Here is a 19705-nt window from a genome sequence, read left to right as displayed (position 1 = left end):
GGTTTCTTAGTGTTTAGCCACGTGACGCTTTCCTTGGTCACAAGACGTCGGGCTGGTTGCATAAGAATCTGCTTCAAATTTCTACCACGTCTGTAGGCCATCATAGGTGGATTATCAAGAGTGCCTTGAAATTTCGGATCTGACTTAAGTAGCGGCCAATGCTTTTTGATGGTTTTAGAGATAACAGGAGACATGTCATCATACTGTGTCACAAATATCATCCGATTCTGTATGCGATCACGTTTCTGGTGAAGTCTCAGCCTGGCTTTAGTGACACAGCTCTCAACAACACTTTTTGTGTATCCCCTCTCGAGGAAACGCTCTTTCATTTGTGCAATTTGAGCTTCCGCAGTATCAGGATTTGTGTTATTACGAAAAACCCTCATAAACTGGGAAATAGGGAGACTTGCCTTGAGGGTAGGTGGATGCTTACTGGTCGCATGCTGAATGAACTTAATACCTTGGAATCTACGGTCCGCTTTACTGGGGCTTGTGAATGTGATTCTATCAATTTTCTGGACGTGACTGTATTCCGGGATGGAACGAAATTGGGTTCCACACTATACAGAAAGGAGACGGACAGGAATACCTTTCTGCATGCGACCAGTAAGCATCCACCTACCCTCAAGGCAAGTCTCCCTATTTCCCAGTTTATGAGGGTTTTTCGTAATAACACAAATCCTGATACTGCGGAAGCTCAAATTGCACAAATGAAAGAGCGTTTCCTCGAGAGGGGATACACAAAAAGTGTTGTTGAGAGCTGTGTCACTAAAGCCAGGCTGAGACTTCACCAGAAACGTGATCGCATACAGAATCGGATGATATTTGTGACACAGTATGATGACATGTCTCCTGTTATCTCTAAAACCATCAAAAAGCATTGGCCGCTACTTAAGTCAGATCCGAAATTTCAAGGCACTCTTGATAATCCACCTATGATGGCCTACAGACGTGGTAGAAATTTGAAGCAGATTCTTATGCAACCAGCCCGACGTCTTGTGACCAAGCAAAGCGTCACGTGGCTAAACACTAAGAAACCAGGATGCTTCAGATGCGTGGGTTGTGTGACGTGCCGCTCGTTGCTGCCGGGTACCTCTTTTCCACACCCCCATACTGGCAGACTGATTAACATCCGATACAAGCTTCACTGTAGGCTGAGTTACGTGGTCTATATGCTGTTATGCCCATGTGGCCTGGCATACGTTGGGATGACGACTTGTACATTTAGAGAACGTATGGCAAATCACAGGAGTTCGATTCATCAAGCGATCACATCTGGGATGTCAGATAAACCAGTCGCACAACATTTCCTTAAAGCAGGACACCAGGTATCAGCACTCAGATGCCGTATCATAGATTGGTTACCGGATCCTGGGCGGGATGTACTAAGCGGAAAATGCGGTAAACTCCCTGTTTACCGCATTTTCCTAATGTACTAACCCCCGGACGGCAGGACAGCGCCGCGGCGGGGTACGCCAGCTTTAGCTGGCGTACGTCCATAGAAGCCTATGGGCTTCTCTCCGCGGCGCTGTGTGAGGGATCCGATCGGATCCCTCCCAGCATGCCCTGCGGCCGCCCCCGTCACCCTGCGCATGCGCAGACTGACTTCTGGGGCCGAATCCCGGAAGTCAGGCTGCCGCTGCGCATCGCGGAGGACAGCTCTTATCGGAAGAGCTGTCCTCCGCAATGCTGATCGCATATGTTAGTACATATGCGATCAGCATCGTGGCGCAGGGCGGCGATGGGCGGCGATGTACATTAGTACATCCCGCCCCCTGAGAGAGGTGGGGACCGTGCTCTTATTCTGAGGAAATTAGAAGCAAGATGGATTTTCAAACTGGGAACTTTAGCCCCCAATGGGCTTAATGAGAATAACCCTTTGGGTATTTTTCTTAGATAAAGGACATTTAGTCCTTTGGGACCAATGCGCTTTGTTATAGTACTTAAGTGTTTTTATGGAGGTGATTTTTTCTGTGTATGTGTGTTTTGTCTTTGTTATTTGTCATATGATGTACTGTCTTCCGTACCTCACCGGCTCCTACTACCTACAGGTTACAATTTGATTAACTATATGGTGTTATTCACTATTTAAAACCTGGCTTACACATGAGGTTTGCCAGGACCATATCCCGCTGTTCTGACCCTCTGCATATAACGGAATTACCTCTGTTGTGTGATCGGCCTCTAGCTTAAACACTAACATTTGTGCCCTTTATATGACTATTAATCCTTTGAATTAGTATAAAAGAATAGGTACTACTTTATTGTGAATAAGTGATCGGTTGGTTGCTTGGCAACCGTCCCGACACGTCATTATTCATTTGTAGACATTGTGACACTGATTAGGCGCCGGTGGGCGTTGGGGGTCTCCAATTGCGGTTGCTTGGCAACCGCTTGGAGACGTTACCTCCGCCCGCACATGACACTTGCTGGGAAGTGTTCGGGTGATTGCTTGGCAACCGCTTGGAGACGTCACCTCCGCCCGCACATGACGCTTGCTGGGAAGTGTTCGGGTGGTTGCCTGGCAACCGTCCCGATACGTCACTTCCGCCTGCGCACATCGTGACGCTGATTGGTTGCTGGTGAACGTGGGATGTTCCCTATTGCGGTTGCTTGGAAACCGCTATGGGACGTGGTCTCCGCCGGCGCACGTTAATAGGACATGGAGGCGGATAGCGGCGGCTGTACCCTATATGGGGGCACAAAACACTGATTATGGTATGTGCAATGTTGGGGATACTGGTGCGGGATGCATATAATGTTATGATGGTTGTTTTTTTTCTTATAGTGGTTTAAACAAAATGGTCTGACTCCGCCCATACTATGACGTAATTTTGGCTCCGTTGATTGAATGGTGGGTAGATAAGGAGCCGGTGAGGCAGGGTCAGATAGGCTGCTGGTACTTCGACTATGATGGGACAGCTCTCTAGTGATATTTGTGTCTCCTGATGATGGTCTGGATATGACCGAAAACGTTTGAGCTTTTGTGAAATCACATTGGACTGCAGTGAACAGTCATGTTGTGCTGTCTGGGTAATAAACTCCTGTTGATACTCAATTAAGAAAAGACTGATGAGTGCTCCATTGCTTGTTTCTATAAGTGGATTCCTTGGAGGGGATTTGTGGATGACACCCCAGCTGCTGCTTCAGCATCTACACGTGAGTGCGACCTTCTCTCTCTCTCTCTCTCTCTATATATATATATATATATATAAGACAACATCTTTTACATACAAATATATATATATATATATATATATATATACATATACTAGGGACAATAACATGGTATCCTTATCTAGGGTTTCAATCTCCGCTGATAAGGTATCTGTCTATGCTGCTACAGCGCTATAAACCCATGCCGACACAATCGCCGGTCTGAGTAGTGTACCAGCATGTGTGTAAATGGACTTCAAAGTACTTTTACTGCATGCTATCTGCAGGATCCCTGAGGATAGCTGTTAAGTCAGCGCTACCTTTTTGGGTAAACGTGTCAATGCCTTGTACACCCTAGGGGAAGATTCCCATCTTATCCTGGCCCCATTAGGGAAAGGATATTCCCTGAGAATTCTTTTTGGGAAGCTGCAGCTTCTTGTCTGGAGATTCCCGCTCTTTTTCTTCATGAGAGGAGGGAAATTTACCTCGGCTTTCTTCCCCTTAAACATGTGTACCCTCGTGTCAGGGAAAGATGAGTCATCAGTGATATGCAAAACATCTTTTATCACAATAATCATATATTGAATACTTTCCTGCCATTTTGGCTGTACTTTGCATTATCGTAGTCGACACTGGAGTCAGACTCCGTGTCGATATCAGTGTCTATTATTTTGGATAGTGAGCATTGTGAGACTCTGAAGGTCTCTGTAACATAGGGACAGACCTGTGTAGATTCACTGTCTGTACTCTAATCTTTTGTGTAATAATTCATCTTAGCCCTTAATTTCACATATCCAATCAGGCGTCAGCGTTGTCGACGTCGACACCACACACACACACATTTGCTCCATCTCCTCCTTAGGAGAGCCTTTTACCCCATACATGTCGACACACACGTACCGACACACCCCACACTCAGGGAATGCTCTTCTGAAGACAGTTCCCCCACAAGGCCCTTTGGAGAGACAGAGAGAGAGTATGCCAGCACACACCCCAGCGCAATATGACCCAGGAAAAACACAGCAATTTAATGTTTACCCCGTAGCGCTGTTATTATTATCTGCGCCGAATTATGTGCCCCCTCTTCTTTAAAACCCTCTCTTCTACCGTGGTATAAGCAGGGGAGAGTCTGGGGAGCTTCCTCTCAGCGGTGCTGTGGAGAAAAAACATGGCGCTGGTGAGTGCTGAGGGAGAAGCCCCGCCCCCTCGGCGGCGGGCTTCAGTCCCGCTAAAAGTGTAAAATTGGCGGGGGCTCATGCATATATACAGTGTCCAGCTGTATATATGCTCTCTTTTGCCAAATAAGAGGTTGTTATTGCTGCCCAGGGCGCCCCCCCTGCGCCCTGCACCCTTACAGTGACCGGAGTGTGTGAGGTGTATGGGAGCAATGACGCATAGCTGCAGTGCTGTGCGTTACCTCTGTGAAGCATCGAAGGCTTCTGCCGCCTGAGACGTCTTCTGTCTTCATTTCTTCTGGCTCTGTGAGAAGAACGGCGGCGCGGCTCTGGGAGTGAACGCCCAGGACGAACCTGTGTTCACCCCCTCTGGAGCTAATGGTGTCCAGTAGCCGAGGAAGCAGAGCCTATCATTTAAGTAGGTCTGCTCCTCTCTCCCCAGTCCCTCGATGCAGGGAGCCTGTTGCCAACAGTGCTCCCTGTAAAAAGAGAAAAAATCCTAACAAAAATGCTTTCTAAGCAGGAAGCTCAGGAGAGCTCCCTGCAGTGCACCCATTCTCCTCTGGGCACAGTGTAAAACGGAGGTCTGGAGGAGAGGCATAGAGGGAGGATCCAGTGCACACCCAGAATCCAAAGTCTTTCTTAAAGTGCCCTATCTCCTGCGGAGCCCGTCTATTCCCCATGGTCCTTACGGAGTCCCCAGCATCCTCTAGGACGTTAGAGAAAATAAAAAAATTGCTGAATTCTTGGCCATTGTTGGTGGAGAAGTATGGGGTCTGTGTTATGCTGACAACCCATCGATGGTGGATGGATACTGCAGAACATCTAAAACACCTTTACTGCAGAGTGCTGTATCTTGCACTGCAGACCTGACTGATGGCTTTAGAGCCAATTTCTGCACAGCCCTCCTAAAAGTACTGCACCAATTCCTGCAGATATACATGGGCCACCCCTTTGTGCCATGGCATTGCTCCAGAGACGACGTGGTTAAACCCTCCCTAATTTGTGTCTCAGAGATGGTTCTTATGCAGCATCATGTGACTTGTGTCAAAGTGAAAGTGAAGGTTGTGAGAACTGAATTTGCCATTTTACAGCCTGCAGTTTTGTGTGTTTGTGTGTCTGTGTGTGACGGTGTGATGTGTGGACCGGACGGTGTCAGTTTTCCTGCACACTTGTGTACTGTGAGTCGAGAGATGTAGTTAGTAGTACCCTCGTCTTGTATATATGTGTGAGCAGTGCAGTGTGGTGCTGTCCTTTGCCTGTTGTTTGTGATCTTTGCTGTTGTATAGTAATAATTACATGCAGTGTGTACCGTGTGTGTGGTTTATTTAGTATAGTATTTTACTTTGTTGCTTTGTAGTGTCTTCTTGTACTGTATTTTGCAGTATGTGACACAGTGTATAAATACGGTAGGTTGTACTTTGTTGGGTTGTATTATCTGTTGCTAGTGTTGTGAGTACTGCTTGTGGTAATTCTGTATATACGTGTGGTAGTAATTCTGTATATACGTATGGTAGTAATTCTGTATTTATAATTCTGTATATATACGTGTGGCAGTAATTCTGCATATATACTGTATGTGTGGTAGTCATTTTGTATATATACGTGTGATAGTAATCCTTTGTACTGTATACATGTACTGAACGACCTACACTGAGGATTAATATGAAGAATGAATATTTGCTTCTGGGACTCATCCTGACGCTGAACAGTGAGAGACATCATTGTGGGGTGGGGTATTGGTGGTGGTGGTGGGGGGGGCATGGCAGGTGGAAGGGATGCACCTAGGACGATGGGGGAGATGGTACAAGACACCAGGGATGTGTGGGGTATTTGGCACCTATAGCATACCTCCCAACTTTCTTATCTTGTGGAGCGGGACACTCGCGCGGCGAAGCCGCGTGCGCTCCCAAAAAGGGTCGTGGTCTATAAAAGGGGGCATGACTTCACGGGAGGACCCGCGATCGCGAGCCACGCCCCCGTTTTCGTCACTGAGGGGGCATGCCCAGCGCTCTGTGAGCCGCTGGCATGCTCCCTCTCCCTCTGACTCCACTGAATAGACGCTGTGCGCATGCGCACAGCGTCTATTCACCGCTGCTCTGCTAAGCAGAGCAGCGATTGACAGAGCCTCCCAACTGACCCCCCCACCGCGGGACACTGTGGCCCGCGGGTGGGACAGCGGGACAGTCCCCAAAAAACGGGACTGTCCCGCGAAAATCGGGACAGTTGGGAGGTATGCCTATAGTTAGGGTTGGACTGGCCCACAGGGGCACTGGGGAGACCCCCAGTGGGCCCCACTGCCTGGTATACTGCACAGGATATGGTGTATTTTCTACATTGCATTACTGTTATTAATCTGGTACATTATCATGCATGCACTAGCAATATGTACAATATATATATATATATATATATATATATATATATATATATAATGTGCCAGACCCGGCACTCCTCTCGCTCCCCAGCGTGACGGCAAAGTGCTCCCGTGCCCTCACTTCCTAGGACCTAGGTCCCATACGTAGAAATGGAAATAAGTGCGGCACTGGGAGTCTTGTAAAGAATGTGAAGAAAAGCCGTGTCTTTATTAGATCAACGTTTCGGGGACGCAGCCCCTTCGTCAGGATAACCACTCAGTGCTCAAAACAGTGTTTAAATACAAAATACATTAAGAGGTACTCACCGCCGCCTCCAGCCGCGCTGCCCGGGTCCCGGTCCTGACGTCACTACGTCCACCGGAAGTGACGCGGCTCCGGTCCGTGCGGCTAGCGCACTGGGGCTGGAGAACAAGTAACCATGGAGACAGGTTGAAAACAATAACACTAATTTGTAAAGTGCATCGTGCTGGACATTGAGATAAACTCTACTAATTAAACAGAAAAAAACGTGAATAATTAAACAGTTTAACCAGAAAAAGGCTAAGACATAAAACACAATACATAGTGTAAAACATTAAGAACTATTAAGGTATCACAGCTTGGAATCAGTCCTGATAAACGCAATCTACTACAGGAGTATATTTAAAAATGTATACCCATAATGGGTATTGGTAAAATAAATTAATCCTATATTACTCCAGTGGATATTGTAGCAGCATGGTAGGAGGAACTCAATTACGTACGTATCAATATACCTAGTGCTAAACATATGACCAAGTAAGTGACCAAAGTGTTTTTCCACTTTAATTTTGAGGGTGACTCCAAATCCAGACCTCCATGGGTTAATAAATTTGATTTAGATTGATAATTTTTGTGTGATTTTGTTGTCAGCACATTCAACTATGTAAAGAACAAAGTATAAAATAAGGGGGCCTAGACCATGCACTCTCTAATGCTTAGCCAAACCTCTGTGGCAGCTGGCCACACCCGCTCTGGAGACTGACCACACCCCTAAATATGGCCCCCTACCACTACATCCCCCCGGTGGGCCCTTCATGCCCCAGTCCAACACTGCCTATAGTAAATACTCAGGGGTAAATTTACTAAGATCGGAGTTCTGTTTAAGATAGGATGTTGCCCATAGCAACCAATCAGATTCTACTTCTCATTTATCTAGCACCTTCTAGAAGATAATACCTGCAATCTGATTGGTTGCTATTAGATACATCCCATCTTAAATAAAACTCCCATCTTAGTAAATTTACCCCTCAGAATCTGTAATATTTTCTATTGCTGATTAAAAAATGAAAGGCAGCATGTGATTGCTTGGGACAGATTCCATCGCCTTTTTTTCTGGGCATCTGCGTTCCTAAATCCGTCGGATTATCACTTGAGCGTATGAGGTTGGGCCTAGCTTCAGCAAAACGGGCGTGATTTGGGAATTGGGGCATCATGTTCATGTTGTGATAACATTTTTATTTTTAAACACTGTTAGGCATATATATATATATATATATATATATATATATGTTGTAGCAAAAAATATTTAATAGGGTAGAACAGATTGTGAGGTCACTGCAGGCCAGGAAAGTGTCTGTGCCAGCGTGCAGGGCCCTGATTTCATGCAGTAACATGGTTGGCAGGGGAGGGACGGAGTAAGGACACAGGAAGTAAGAGACAACAGGGCTGCCAGGCCGCTGTCTCAGGCAGAAGGTTATTTTGGGCAACAAAATGAAAGGAATTAATTTCACAAACAAAAAGGTTGCTGAGTGGTATTATGAGGGGGCAATCCTCAGAGTAATGAGTCTTTCTATTGCAGGTTCCATGGCCCAGGCTGCAGCGGTTTCCCCCACGCAGCGTTCCATGGACGTTGTCCTCCCCTGTGAATATGTGCTGTTGCAGTCAGGTCACGGAGGCCTTGGTTTTATACGACAAAAAGTGACGCTGATCCTGCGCAACATGACGGTGACCGCAGAGCAGCAGACGGATCCTTTACCAGATTATCAGCTTCCCGAGGACCCAGAAATGACGATTTTTGAGGCCACAGGTCAGTTCCTCTGTTAAAAGTGTACATGTCACCTACAGTGGTTGCGGCCAGGGTGTGGGTAGTACCGAGGGGAATACTTTAGGGGCTGTTTTATCAACAAGTTTCAAAACTGGTTGTGTATGATACAGTAAATGGTGCTCCAGCCATGTGTTTGAGAATTGACAGTTGGGAGCTGATTGTCTGAAGCAAATTTTATCACATGCAACAAGTTTTAAAACTCGTTGCGTATGATAAAACTCAGCTCCTTAAAAACTAGTGGTATTCTTGTGATCACTGGCTACTAAGCTTAAATGGTGCTCCAACCAATCAGCTCCTGTCATTTTCAAACAAATGACAGTTAGGAGCTGATTGGTTGGAGCACCATTTAAGCTTTAACAAGTGATAACAAGACTATCACTCATTATTAAATATATCACAAAATTATAACTATGAGCACATACTTCCCTAGATTTAGGAGGAAGAGGGACTCGGGACATCATGTGACGTGTCCAATTGCTCTTCATCAAGGGGGCGTGCCCAGCTTCCCGCCCCAGCCTCTCTCTATGTAAAGCAGCGGCGACGGAGTTGGTTCCCAGGCTCCCTCCCCCACTGCAGGTGGGATGGCAGGACAGTGCCTGAAAAGCAAGACTGCCCTCCCAAAATCGGGATGGTTGGGAGGCATGTGCTCATAAGTTATATTATCTGTTTCCTAGTGAACTGAGGGCCTCATTCAGGTTTTCAAGTAAAGCAAAAAACAGCACACAACTGGGCAAAACCACATTGCACTGCAGGTGGGGCAGATGTAACATGTGCAGAGAGAGATAGATTTGTGTGGGGTGTGTCCAAACTGAAATCTATATTACAGTGTGAAAATAAAGCTATCTAACATGTGGGCTACATGCAAAAGCTGCCAGTGTTCATCCTGCACAGAAAATATATAACCCGCCCAAATCTAAATCTCTCTGCACATGTTACATCTGCCCCACCTGTAGTGCAGGATGGTTTTGCCCAGCTGTGTGCTTTTTTGCTCTGCTTACAAATCTGAATCAGGTCCTGAAACAGTAATGTCACTGATACACTGCATTCTCATGATTATCACTTTCATTTACAAAATGGCTGCCTATGCTCTATGTAGATGACAAGAACGGTTACATGCTTATTCAGATTCTAAGCCACAAATCTTCATAGAGCTGGGGCCCTAATCAACACTGGTGTGGGCCCACTTTCCCAACTCTGTTTCTGACCAAATGTTTTTTTAAAGAAGTTAGGGAAATCTGAGCCCCTCGGTGACCACTGGGCCCTAAACCAGGGCCGAGGTTGTCTAATGAATAATCCGCTTATTTTTTAATTTCACCTTAAAAACATGCACCTTAAAAACATATCCAAAATACGCCCTTATCTTACACAAGACACTGCAAAAACTCTAATCCATGCACTCATCATCTCCCGCATTGATTATTGTAATAGTCTTCTTACTGGTCTTCCCAAACAAAGGCTCTCACCACTTCAATCCATTTTAAATGCAGCTGCCAGGCTAATCTTCCTCGCCAGATGTACTTCATCTGCTGATCCGCTCTGTCAGTCCCTCCATTGGTTACCGGTATTCTACCGTGTTAAATATAAAGGCCCTCATTCCGAGTTGTTCGCTCGGAGATTTTCATCGCATCGCAGTGAGAATTCTCTTAGTGCGCATGCGCAATGTTCGCACTGCGACTGCGCCAAGTAACTTTACTATGAAGAAAGTAAGTTTACTCACGGCTTTTTCATCGCTCCGACGTTCGCATTGTGATTGACAGGAAATGGGTGTTACTGGGCGGATGCACGGCGTTTTAGGGGCGTGTGGCTGGAAACGCTACCGTTTCCGGAGAAAACGCAGGAGTGGCCGGGGAAACGGTGGGTGTGCCTGGGCGAACGCTGGGTGTGTTTATGACGTCAGCCAGGACCGAAAAGCACTGAACTGATCGCACAGGCAGAGTAAGTCTGAAGCTACTCAAAAACTGCTAACTCGTTTGTAATCGCAATATTGCGCATACATCGGTCGCACATTTAAGAAGCTAAGATTCACTCCCAGTAGGCGGCGGCTTAGCGTGTGTAACTCTGCTACATTCGCCTTGCGAGCGATCAACTCGGAATGAGGGCCAAAATACTTTTACTTACATACAAGGCTATTAACCAAACTGCACCATCATATATCTCCTCACTCATCTCACAATATCTCCCTACCAGACCTCTCCGCTCTGCACAAGATCTGCGTCTCTCATCCACATGTATTACCTTTTCCCACTCAAAATTGCAGGACTTTATCTGGGCTTCACCCACTCTGTGGAATGCCCTCCCATGCACAATAAGACTCTCCACTAGTCTCCAAACCTTTAAACGTTCCCTGAAAACTCATCTCTTCAGACAAGCCTACCAAATTTCAGACCCACACACATAACCTTCAATGCTTCCCTATCAAGTTACATCCCCTCTGTACAGTATACATAACATCACATTTTGTCTTCCAACATTGCTGGGTGATCATATCATATACAACCCATTAAGAACCTAGCAATCTGGGGAACCATTATGTGACAGGTAGCATCTATCCTTGTGTAACAATGCCTATTTCCCTATAGATTGTAAGCTTGCGAGCAGGGCCTTCCTACCGCTATGTCTGTCTTTGCCCAGTTTTGTTCTATAACTGTTGTTCTAATTGTAAAGCGCAACGGAATATGCTGCGCTATATAAGAAACTGCTAATAAATAAATAAATAAATTTCTTTGCACATGTGCAGGGACCACGCAGTTACAGATGTAGCCACGTTCATCTTGCTGCGATGCTGCATGCTGGGCAGCCCGGGACACGATGCAGCATGCCACATCACAGCAAAGATGAACATGTCTTACTGGTGCTGGCCTCAGCCTCTCCATTCATCTGCAATGTATATAAAAGGCACAAAAATATGTTGTTCTCTCCTTTGTCCCCCCCAGTGAACCTGGCTCCTCTTCCATTTGTGGAACGCTTGCTGCATGTGGAATGTGAAGGAGAGGAAGCCATCTGTGAGATCTCCCCACTCTTTTCCCAGTTCTATGCCGCTCACATCCGTCTGCCAGAGATCAGCATTGCCATAGTGGCAAGAGCAACAGCAGCCAATGACGTATCAGAGGAGCCTCTGAGTGACAACAGTATTGTACCAATGACAGGTGAGGCTCTGACATCATCACTGGGGGCAGCCATTAGCGAGCACTGTTAGAGGTGCCTGAAGAAATTGATTTCGCTACTGCTCTCTGTGGGCCTACAGAGATAGGCCAGGGCCCCCGGCAATGCGTATCTATTCACTGCTCCTCTCAGCATGTGTGGGAGCTTGCGCATACGCTGTAAAGCCTCCCCTCTGCTTTTAGTTCTGTCATTGTAAGCTTGCGAGCAGGGCCCTCCTACCTCTATGTCTGTCTGTTTTTGCCCAGTTTGTTCTATTACTGTTGTGCTAATTGTAAAGCGCAACGGAATATGCTGCGCCATATAAGAAACTGTTAATAAATAAATAAATGGACAGGCATTATTAGGCCACACCTCCTCACTATGCACCTCCCCATAGTGACTGTATAGCAATGTGGGCCATCAGAAACCACTGGTTGGCAAACACCGGTGTTTCTGATCCGATGGCGATGGTTTTGCTATTCAATTCTGGGGATGCGATGTTTGCTCTGAATCAGGTCCAATGAGCGCTGCTGTTTTCTAGTGATGAACTATATACATCAAGGCTGACCATAGTTTTATACTAAACATACCCAATACTTTCTACTCAAGTCTACTGCATGTGTAATAAAAGGGAGATGTGATGGGAAAAAACCCCACAGCAAACAATAAAAACTATCACTGCCCTTTACTCAGCTGGGTACCAATAAAAGGTTTGTGTTATTTTATAGTTACTGCTATGCTGTTATATTTATTGTAGACTCACCTCCTGCTCTCTCAACCACACAATACTTCTACAGCTTTCAATAATATATCACTTCATCCACTCTCCTTCATCCTTTTCTTCTTTGGTCTTCATACGTCATATATCAATCACCTCTTCCACCCTGCCTTCACTTCTATGGTCTTCATTCATCATATATCACTCACCTCTTCCACCCTTCACTTCTTCATTCAGCATATATCACTCACCTCTTCCACCCTTCACTTCTTCATTCAGCATATATCACTCACCTCTTCCACTATTCACTTCTATGGTCTTCATTCATCATATATCACTCACCTGTTCCACCCTTCACTTCTATGGTCTTCATTCATCATATATCACTCACCTCTTCCACCCTTCACTTCCTCATTCAGCATATATCACTCACCTCTTCCTCTCTTCACTTCTATGGTCTTCATTCATCATATATCACTCACCTCTTCCACCCTTCACTTCTATGGTCTTCATTCAGCATATATCACTCACCTCTTCCACCCTTCACTTCCTCATTCAGCATATATCACTCACCTCTTCCACCCTTCACTTCTTCATTCAGCATATATCACTCACCTCTTCCACTATTCACTTCTATGGTCTTCATTCATCATATATCACTCACCTCTTCCACCCTTCACTTCTATGGTCTTCATTCAGCATATATCACTCACCTCTTCCACCCTTCACTTCCTCATTCAGCATATATCACTCAACTCTTCCACTCTTCACTTCTATGGTCTTCATTCATCATATATCACTCACATCTTCCATCATTCACTTCTTCATTCAGCATATATCACTCACCTCTTCCACCCTTCACATCTATGGTCTTCATTCATCATATATCACTCACCTCTTCCACCTTTAACTTCTGTGATCTTCATTCATCATATATGACTCACCTCTTCCACCCTTCACTTCTATGGTCTTCATTCATCATATATCACTCATCTCTTCCACCCTACACTTCTATGGTCTTCATTCATCATATATCAGTCACCTCTTCCACCCTTCACTTCTATGGTCTTCATTCATCATATATCATGCACCTCTTCCACCCTTCACTTCTATGGTCTTCATTCATCATATTTAACTCACCTCTTCTACCATTCACTTCTATGGTCTTCATTCATCATATATCACTCACCTCTTCCACCCTTCACTTCAATGGTCTTCATTCATCATATATCAGTCACCTCTTCTACTCTTTACTTCTATGGTCTTCATTCATCATATATCAGTCACCTCTTCCACCCTTTATTTCTCTAACGTCCTAGTGGATGCTGGGGACTCCGTAAGGACCATGGGGAATAGACGGGCTCCGCAGGAGACAGGGCAATTTAAGAAAGAATTTGGATACTGGTGTGCTCTGGCTCCTCCCTCTATGTCCCTCCTCCAGACCTCAGTTTGAATCTGTGCCCGGACGAGCTGGGTGCTACTTAGTGAGCTCTCCTGAGCTTGCTATAAGAAAGTATTTTGTTAGGTTTTTTTATTTTCAGAGAGATCTGCTGGCAACAGACTCTCTGCAGCGTGGGACTGAGGGGAGAGAAGCAGCCCTACTCACTGAAGATAGGTCCTGCTTCTTAGGCTACTGGACACCATTAGCTCCAGAGGGATCGTACACAGGATCTCACCCTTTGTCGTCCGATCCCGGAGCCGCGCCGCCGTCCCCCTCGCAGAGCCGGAAGACAGAAGCCGGTGAAAGAAGCAAGAAGACTTCAAAATCGGCGGCAGAAGACTCCAGTCTTCAAACTGAGGTAGCGCACAGCACTGCAGCCGTGCGCCATTGCTCCCACATTAAACCCACATACTCCGGTCACTGTAGGGCAGCAATTAGGACCTCTTGGCAAAAGTGGGCATATATACAGTTGGGCACTGTATATATGCATGAGCCCCCGCCATAATTTTACACAGAAACGCGGGACAGAAGCCCGCCGCTGAGGGGGTGGGGCTTCTTCCTCAGCACTCACCAGCGCCATTTTCTATCCACAGCTCCGCTGAGAGGAAGCTCCCCAGGCTCTCCCCTGCAGAAACACGGTAGAAGAGGGTAAAAAGAGAGGGGGGCACATAAATTAGGCGCAAAAACATTATATACAGCAGCTACTGGGTTAACACTAAGTTACTGTGTGATTCCTGGGACATATAGCGCTGGGGTGTGTGCTGGCATACTCTCTCTCTGTCTCTCCAAAAGGCCTTGTGGGGGAACTGTCTTCAAAAAGAGCATCCCCTGTATGTGTGTGGTGTGTCGGTACGCTTGTGTCGACATGTTTGACGAGGAAGGCTATGTGGAAGCAGAGCGGGAGCAAATGAATGTGGGGTCGCCGCCGACGGCGCCGACACCTGATTGGATGGATATGTGGAAGGTTTTAAATGATAATGTTAATTCTTTGCATAAAAGGTTGGATAAAGCTGAAACCTTAGGACAGTCGGGGTCTCAGCCCATGCCTGATCCTATGTCGCAGAGGCCGTCAGGGTCTCAGAAGCGACCACTATCCCAAATTGTTGACACAGATATCGACACAGATTCTGACTCCAGTGTCGATGGCGATGATGCAAAGTTACAGCCTAAATTGGCTAAAGCCATCCGTTATATGATTATAGCAATAAAGGATGTGTTGCACATCACAGAGGAAACCCCAGTCCCTGACAAGAGGGTTCATATGTATGGGGAAAAAAGACAGGTGGTGACCTTTCCCCCTTCACATGAGCTAAATGAGTTATGTGAAAAGGCTTGGGAATCTCCAGATAAAAAACTGCAGATTTCCAAACGGATGCTTATGGCGTATCCTTTCCCGCCAACGGACAGGTTACGCTGGGAATCCTCCCCTAGGGTGGACAAAGCTCTCACACGCTTATTCAAAAGGGTAGCCCTGCCGTCACAGGATACGGCCACCCTAAAAGATGCTGCGGATAGAAAGCAAGAGGGTACCCTGAAGTCCATTTATATACCTTACTAAGGCCGGCAATTGCGTCAGCCTGGGTGTGTAGTGCTGTAGCAGCATGGACGGATACCTTATCTGAGGAACTTGATACCTTGGACAAGGATACTATATTAATGACCCTGGGGCATATAAAAGACGCAGTCCTATATATGAGAGATGCTCAAAGAGACATTAGCCTTCTGGGCTCTAGAATAAATGCAATGTCGATTTCTGCCAGAAGGGTCCTGTGGACTCGGCAATGGACAGGCGATGCCGACTCAAAAAGGCACATGGAGGTTTTACCTTACAAGGGTGAGGAGTTGTTTGGGGAAGGTCTCTCGGACCTGGTCTCCACAGCTACTGCTGGAAAGTCAAATTTTTTGCCATATGTTCCCTCACAACCTAAGAAAGCACCGTATTACCAAATGCAGTCCTTTCGATCACAAAACGGCAAGAAAGTCCGAGGTGCGTCCTTTCTTGCCAGAGGCAGGGGCAGAGGAAAGAAGCTGCACAACACAGCTAGTTCCCAGGAACAGAAGTCCTCCCCGGCTTCTACTAAATCCACCGCATGACGCTGGGGCTCCACAGGCGGAGCTAGACCCAGTGGGGGCGCGTCTACGAAATTTCAGCCACCAGTGGGTTCACTCCCAGGTGGATCCCTGGGCAATAGAGATTGTGCCTCAGGGATACAAGCTGGAATTCGAAGAGATGCCCCCTCACCGATACCTCAGATCGGCCCTGCCAGCTTCCCCCTTAGAGAGGGAGATAGTGTTAGCTGCAATTCACAAATTGTGTCTTCAGCAGGTGGTGGTCAAGGTTCCCCTCCTTCAACAAGGAAAGGGTTCTTATTCGACCATGTTTGTGGTACCGAAACCGGACGGTTCGATCAGACCCATATTGAATTTAAAATTCCTGAACATATACCTGAAAAGGTTCAAGTTCAAGATGGAATCGCTCAGAGCGGTCATCGCAAGCCTGGAAGGGGGGGATTTTATGGTGTCTCTGGACATAAAGGATGCATACCTTCATGTCCCCATTTATCCACCTCATCAGGCGTACCTCAGATTTGTGGTACAGGATTGTCATTACCAATTCCAGACGTTGCCGTTTGGTCTCTCCACGGCACCGAGAATATTTACCAAGGTAATGGCGGAAATGATGGTGCTCCTGCGAAAGCAAGGGGTCACAATTATCCCATACTTGGACGATCTCCTCATAAAGGTGAGGTCCAGAGAGCAGTTGCTGATCAGCGTAGCACGCTCTCGGGAAGTGTTACAACAGCACGGCTGGATTCTAAATATTCCAAAGTCGCAGTTGATTCTTACGACTCGTCTGCCCTTCCTGGGCATGATTCTGGACACAGACCAGAAGAGGGTCTATCTCCCGATGGAGAAGGCGCAGGAGCTCATGACACTGGTCAGAGACCTATTGAAACCAAAACAGGTGTCGGTGCATCACTGCACGCGAGTCCTGGGAAAGATGGTGGCATCATACGAGGCCATTCCCTTCGGCAGGTTCCATGCGAGGACCTTTCAATGGGATCTGTTGGACAAGTGGTCCGGATCACATCTACAGATGCATCGGCTGATCACCCTATCCCCCAGGGCCAGGGTGTCTCTCCTGTGGTGGCTGCAGAGTGCTCACCTTCTAGAGGGCCGCAGATTCGGCATTCAGGACTGGGTCCTGGTGACCACGGATGCAAGCCTCTGAGGGTGGGGGGCAGTCACACAGGAGACTTGCCTTCACATCAATATCCTGGAACTAAGGGCCATATACAACGCCCTGAGTCAAGCGGAGACCCTGCTTCGCGACCAATCGGTGCTGATTCAGTCAGACAACATCACCGCAGTGGCTCATGTAAACCGCCAAGGCGGCACAAGGAGCAGGGTGGCGATGGCGGAAGCCACCAGAATTCTTCGCTGGGCGGAGAATCGCGTAAGAGCACTGTCAGCAGTGTTCATTCCGGGAGTGGACAACTGGGAAGCAGACTTCCTCAGCAGGCACGACCTCCACCCGGGAGAGTGGGGGCTTCATCAAGAAGTCTTCACGGAGATCGCAAGGCGGTGGGAACTGCCACAGGTAGACATGATGGCATCCCGCCTCAACATAAAGCTACAGAGATATTGCGCCAGGTCAAGAGACCCTCAGGCGATAGCTGTAGACGCACTAGTGACACCGTGGGTGTTCCAGTCGGTTTATGTATTTCCTCCTCTTCCTCTCATACCAAAGGTGCTGAGAATCATAAGAAAATGAGGAGTGAGAACAATACTCATTGTTCCGGATTGGCCAAGAAGGACTTGGTATCCAGATCTGCAAGAAATGCTCACAGAGGACCCATGGCCTCTGCCTCTAAGACAGGACTTGTTGCAACAGGGGCCCTGTCTGTTCGAAGACTTACCGCGGCTGCGTTTGACGGCATGGCGGTTGAACGCCGGATCCTAGCAGAAAAAGGCATTCCGGATGAGGTTATTCCTACGCTGATAAAGGCTAGGAAGGACGTGACGGCTAAACATTATCACCGTATATGGCGAAAATATGTTGCTTGGTGTGAGGCCAGGAATGCCCCTACGGAGGAATTCCAGCTGGGCCGTTTCCTTCACTTCCTACAGTCGGGAGTGACTTTGGGCCTGAAATAGGTCCAGATTTCGGCCCTATCCATTTTCTTTCAAAAAGAACTGGCTTCTCTTCCTGAAGTTCAAACGTTTGTAAAGGGAGTACTGCATATTCAGCCCCCTTTTGTGCCGCCAGTGGCACCTTGGGATCTTAACGTGGTGTTGAGTTTCCTGAAGTCACACTGGTTTGAGCCACTCAAAACCGTGGAGTTAAAATTTCTCACGTGGAAGGTGGTCATGCTATTAGCCTTGGCTTCAGCTAGGCGTGTGTCAGAATTAGCGGCTTTGTCACTTAAAAGCCCCTATCTGGTTTTCCATATGGACAGGGCAGAATTGCGGACCCGTCCACAATTTCTGCCAAAAGTGGTGTCATCTTTTCATATGAACCAACCTATTGTGGTGCCTGTGGCTACTCGTGACTTGGAGGATTCCGAGTTGCTGGATGTGGTCAGGGCTTTGAAGGTTTATGTAGCCAGAACGGCTAGAGTCAGGAAAACTGAGTCGCTGTTTATCCTGTATGCATCCAACAAGCTGGGTGCTCCTGCTTCAAAGCAAACTATTGCCCGCTGGATCTGTAACACGATTCAGCAGGCTCATTCTGCGGCTGGATTGCCGCTTCCAAAATCAGTAAAAGCCCACTCCACAAGGAAGGTGGGCTCTTCTTGGGCGGCTGCCCGAGGGGTCTCGGCATTACAGCTTTGCCGGACAGCTACTTGGTCAGGTTCAAACACTTTTGCAAAGTTTTACAAGTTTGATACCCTGGCTGAGGAGGACCTTGTGTTTGCTCATTCGGTGCTGCAGAGTCATCCGCACTCTCCCGCCCGTTTGGGAGCTTTGGTATAATCCCCATGGTCCTTACGGAGTCCCCAGCATCCACTAGGACGTTAGAGAAAATAAGATTTTACTTACCGGTAAATCTATTTCTCGTAGTCCGTAGTGGATGCTGGGCGCCCGTCCCAAGTGCGGACTTCTTCTGCAATACTTGTATATAGTTATTGCTTAAATAAGGGTTATGTTGTGGTTGCATCAGGGTTGATCTGATGCTCCGTTGTTGTTCATACTGTTAACTGGGTAAGTTTATCACAAGTTATACGGTGTGATTGGTGTGACTGGTATGAGTCTTGCCCTGGATTCCAAAATCCTTTCCTTGTACTGTGAGCTCTTCCGGGCACAGTTTCTCTAACTGAGGTCTGGAGGAGGGACATAGAGGGAGGAGCCAGAGCACACCAGTATCCAAATTCTTTCTTAAAGTGCCCTGTCTCCTGCGGAGCCCGTCTATTCCCCATGGTCCTTACGGAGTCCCCAGCATCCACTACGGACTACGAGAAATAGATTTACCGGTAAGTAAAATCTTATTTTCTATGGTCTTCATTCCTCATATATAACTGACCTCTTCCACCCTTCTCTTCTATGGTCTTCATTCATCATATATCACTCACCTCTTCCACCCTTCACTTCTATGGTCTTCATTCATCATATATCACTCACCTCTTCCAC

General features: G+C 47.0%; 1 protein-coding gene across 2 annotated transcripts in view; it reads left to right on the top strand.

Annotated features, from left to right (window-relative positions):
- The first annotated feature begins 5374 nt into the window (after positions 1-5374).
- Positions 5375-19705, top strand: part of TAPBPL (TAP binding protein like) — a 43989-nt gene continuing 29658 nt past the window's right edge. The window contains exons 1-3 of one of the 2 annotated variants that reach the window (XM_063962422.1): positions 5375-5512; positions 8529-8756; positions 11708-11920. In XM_063962422.1, coding sequence (XP_063818492.1) covers positions 8534-8756; positions 11708-11920 — 436 coding nt within the window. In that variant the 5' untranslated portion in view covers positions 5375-5512; positions 8529-8533. Of the gene's footprint in view, positions 6043-8528; positions 8757-11707; positions 11921-19705 lie in introns of both variants that reach the window. The other variant, XM_063962421.1, reaches the window with a different exon arrangement.

This window comes from Pseudophryne corroboree, chromosome 3, assembly GCF_028390025.1.
Source record: "Pseudophryne corroboree isolate aPseCor3 chromosome 3, aPseCor3.hap2, whole genome shotgun sequence".
Classification (NCBI taxonomy): domain Eukaryota; kingdom Metazoa; phylum Chordata; class Amphibia; order Anura; family Myobatrachidae; genus Pseudophryne; species Pseudophryne corroboree.
This window is presented reverse-complemented; position numbering and strand designations above follow the sequence as displayed.